Source organism: Eurypyga helias, unplaced genomic scaffold, assembly GCF_000690775.1.
Source record: "Eurypyga helias isolate BGI_N326 unplaced genomic scaffold, ASM69077v1 scaffold8471, whole genome shotgun sequence".
Taxonomy (NCBI): domain Eukaryota; kingdom Metazoa; phylum Chordata; class Aves; order Eurypygiformes; family Eurypygidae; genus Eurypyga; species Eurypyga helias.
The window spans coordinates 26,969-30,970 of NW_010228986.1; the positions used below are offsets into that span (position 1 = coordinate 26,969).

The following is a 4,002-nucleotide window of genomic DNA, read 5'->3' on the forward strand; positions in this document are numbered from 1 at the left end:
TTCCTGTGGACACCTTCACAGACAGAGATCCTTGTCCCGACAAGGGACTCATTGTCTCTTAGACTGAAGATTATCTTTCAGGCAGATTAGGGAGAAACTCTCTAAGCAGCGTTTGTTATATTAATAGGACACTTAACACAGGCCATCCAACCATAGGAAGAATGATCAGGACGGCAGTGACTCCAGCACTTAGGAAAATCTGAGAAGGGGAATTTTAAAGAAGCCATACACACGCTACCTTTCTACCTCTTAACCTTGATTTTTCTGTAACAGATATTGCAGAGTTCAGATCCTTGGCGTTACATTCCAGAATTCAGAACTCTGGCATCTTGTTAAGAAACGTTTACTAAAATCTAAATAACAAGCAGAGAATAATATCAAGCCAGTAGCCTAAGGGTAGGACCAATCTGAACCAATGCTAGACATCACGCCTCGCTTGCACTAAGTTTAGTCAGCAAGAATTCATCTACCTCGCTTGCAGTAAGTTTAGTCAGCAAGAATTCATCTCTAATCAGCAGAGATCAGCGTGACCAGAGGGTGATTTCTCCCACTGTAAAACAAGCATCTATCAGATGGCTAATTTAGACAAGGAGCCTATTTTTAGATGGCTGCAATTAGGCAAAACAAATCACATTTAAGAGTCAGTATCTGTTGCTAACAGAGTCTTTTCTGGGCAGCTATTTAAAGCTACATCTCTGTGCTGAAAAATGAAACAAGCTTAGAAGTAACTATCCTGAAAGTTCAAATAAACTTCTTTCTTGCCTCTTACTGCCTTAATCTTTCCTCTCATAGGAATAGGGAAAGCTTCTGGCAGCACCCTTTTTCCTTAGAAAGGTTCTTTTGCAATTACTGGTATGAAATTCCCATGTTGCCAGAGTCATGTGTGCCCCAACAAGACAGATTTGAGACACATAAGCCTGGTACAAGCAAATCAGAAACTCCGATGACTGGACTGTAACTGCTTTTACTGCTAATCACAGTGCATTTAGCAGCCAAATGCCTTTCAGCCTCTATAATCTCAAAAATAACTTAGTGGCACAATGTGGCTTATGCAAAATTAGCATGAGTTCTACTGAGCAAGACCTTGATAACTCCTGAAACTGCACCTTACTTTCCAAGAAAGAAAAAGCACAGGCGGCACTGGAACGGAAACCCACCTGAAATTCTGCATGAATTGCCGAAATTTGCTGGCTCTCTTGGCCAAAGGCACAATGACGTTAATAAGCGTGTCAGCCATATCGACATCTTCATTTTTCACTTTCATTACAGGACCGAATGGCCGGAATAAAACAATCTTCTTGAACTGATGCTTCACGTCTCCCTTGAAAGTCAGCTCATACAATGTGCCTTTGTCCTTTTCTGTGCGGTAGATCCCTGCGTGAAAGCAAAAGAGAGGAGATTTTGGATTAAAGCTGGGTTCCTGGGGAGGAAAAAAAAAAGGATGCAGTCTTCATGTGTTACACCCAAGCTGAAGAGACAGCAGAGGCATGAGATATTTGCTTTTAAACCAGTCTGCAATCCACCATCGTTTGGAGGAGGCTGTCACAGGGGCAAGGACGCAGCCCTGGCTTGCAGGAGCTATTTGGTATTCTCCCAGGCACATTCCCAGGCTTGGCGGAGTTACAAACCCCTGAAGGTTACCAATTGCTCACACTCTGTATAGCCCAGCAGACACACTGTCCCTGTATTTCAGACTGCCCCACTGGCACACTGCAGGCACGCATCGTGATGGCGATGCCGAGAGACCGCAACAGGCAGCCAGCCTCTCTGCAATATGAGTGATTAGGCCATCTCCCAGAAAAGCAATTTCCTGATGAGCACATTCATTTCCTCCTTTCTGGGAGGTTCTCTGTAAAGTCCCCTAATAAAACTCTACAACCAGGCCCCAGCAGCCATCAGCTTCGCAACCAGGACACAACTCTCAAGAGACCTTTTTTCCATGTGGCAATGACACCCACTCCTGGGCACTAGACAGTCTCCAAGGATATTTAATTCATACAAGCATGTATTTATTTCCTGTGTGGAATTAACTTTTAACATACTCAATGGGTGAAGTGGGTGCCAGGCTGAAAGCTGGCATGAACTATAAATGTATTGGCTGTGATCCACTGAAACACAATCCTGATACCTTAAATGAGATGAAGTTGGCAAAAAAGCTATAGATTTTACCCACTTTAAATGACACTTCAGTCCCTACAGCGCACACTGAAAGAAAGCATTTTGATAGTTAGATACGTTAGATTTAAGAAAGAATAGTTAAATGCTAATTCTAACTACTTGTTAAGCCACTGCAAATATCCCAATAACTTAATCACTAGAAGGGTATAATTGCCTTCCATCTCTTGCAGAAACTCAAGAGACAAGATGTCTGGAAGAAAACTCCTCCGTTTGACTTGTTTCTTCTTTTTCCTTCTACCATCTGGTTATGCAGAACAGCTTAACCAAAATAATGGTTTTTTAAAAAAAAATCTTAGTCATTCCCTGATGTGTAACACTGCTGTGCATCTGAACCACAGGCTCTCAGCTCTGTGTTTCCTGTGAAGGTCTGATTCAAAGGTTTCCTTCAACACCAGCGTGACACAAGCTTTTCAACTTGTGTTGTAGCTTTTACGTTGGTATGTACGGAACATCCAAAAGGTTAATGAGGTGTGATTTTATCTGGCCAGAGTTCTGTCTTATCTTCAATATCATTGTGTGTTTTATTCCTAATGAACTCTTCAGTTGGTTAATACCATATGCAGATTGACTGATCTATTATTCACTTCATGTTTTATTTTTAATATAAGCTGATTCAACAAATGCTCCAATCCTCCCCCCAAGCACAGCAGATGAATGCAGTGAGACAGCAGCTCCATCATTATTTTACTGCTAATCTTGCAAATCCGTGCCTTTGACTCGCCCTAGCTCTTTCTCTATCGTCTGCCCAAGGTGCAGACCATGAACGACGTTTGCCACTGCCCTTGAGATCATCTGCATGATGACCTAACAGTCCCTGCATTTCTTCCTGCTGGTGGCCAGAGACTGGAAAGCTGGGCCTTTGAATTCTGCTCACCCATTTACTCTTACAGAAAGCCTGCTGCTGGGTGCGCTCGTTTACTCGGGCAGTTTTTGAACACAGGTCTTGCCAAAGGAGTTTGTGTTGTGGAAGGTTAGGGTAGCCTTTTGACATTAAACTAAATAAAAATCTAAATTAAATCTGATTTTCATTTTCTCTAGAGAGAAATAGATAGGGCTGTTTCACATTTGACAGTGTGACCTGACATTTTTCGTAATAACCAAGTTCTAAATTAAATTAACCAATTTAATAATACCTACCACCTAATGTCTCAAAGTCTTTGCTTCTACATCCTCTTCTACCCCAGCCAAGAAACAACGACCCCACAAGCAGCACTTCTGCAGAGATATGCACTACATTTGTGAAATAAAGGATGCTTTGTCAAATAAGCCAAAAGCACCTTCAAGCAGAGTGCATGTTGTGACCCCAGGGGTCCCTCCTAGCTATACACACATCAACAGAGCTGCTTCTAACTCTGCTGTTTTGTTCTTATTCAGGACTTCTACAGCTAAACCCAAGCAGTTTACGTGAAGATGAGGTTCCCTCGCGCAAGACAGTAATCCAAGAATTTATAACCCAAGCGCTTCATCTTGAAGAGAACTGTATGCAAGTTTAATACATGTAATTATATAAGGTTATTCTTGATGCACACTTAAACCATTTGCTTTCCCTTTATAAGAATCTTCTTTCCTTTTTTAAGGATCTTCTCTTTAGAAGCAGAGAACAAAGCGATGTGCCCAAGGTCAGGCAGTGAGCTTTGGAAACGAGCCTGAATGTCCTGAGTCACTCTGGGGACTCACCCAGGAGAACATCCTGCCTTCCACAAGATTTTTCCATTTCCGAAGGCACTACTTCATTTGTGCCACCAGGACTTCTTACGTGATTCAGAAAGATGCGTCAAGTAGCCTCAGTTCTGAGAGATGAGCTATGGGGCGGGGGGGGGGGGG

General features: G+C 42.5%; 1 protein-coding gene across 1 annotated transcript in view; it reads right to left on the minus strand.

The window, feature by feature from the left end:
- CSGALNACT1 (chondroitin sulfate N-acetylgalactosaminyltransferase 1) overlaps positions 1–4,002 on the minus strand; it is a 15,267-nt gene that overhangs the window by 5,526 nt on the left and 5,739 nt on the right. Inside the window, exons 2-3 of the mRNA XM_010160228.1 lie at positions 1,158–1,374; positions 900–917 (exon numbers count right to left, since the gene is read on the minus strand). Of these exons, the coding sequence (XP_010158530.1) occupies positions 900–917; positions 1,158–1,374 (235 nt within the window). The remainder of the gene's footprint in view (positions 1–899; positions 918–1,157; positions 1,375–4,002) is intronic.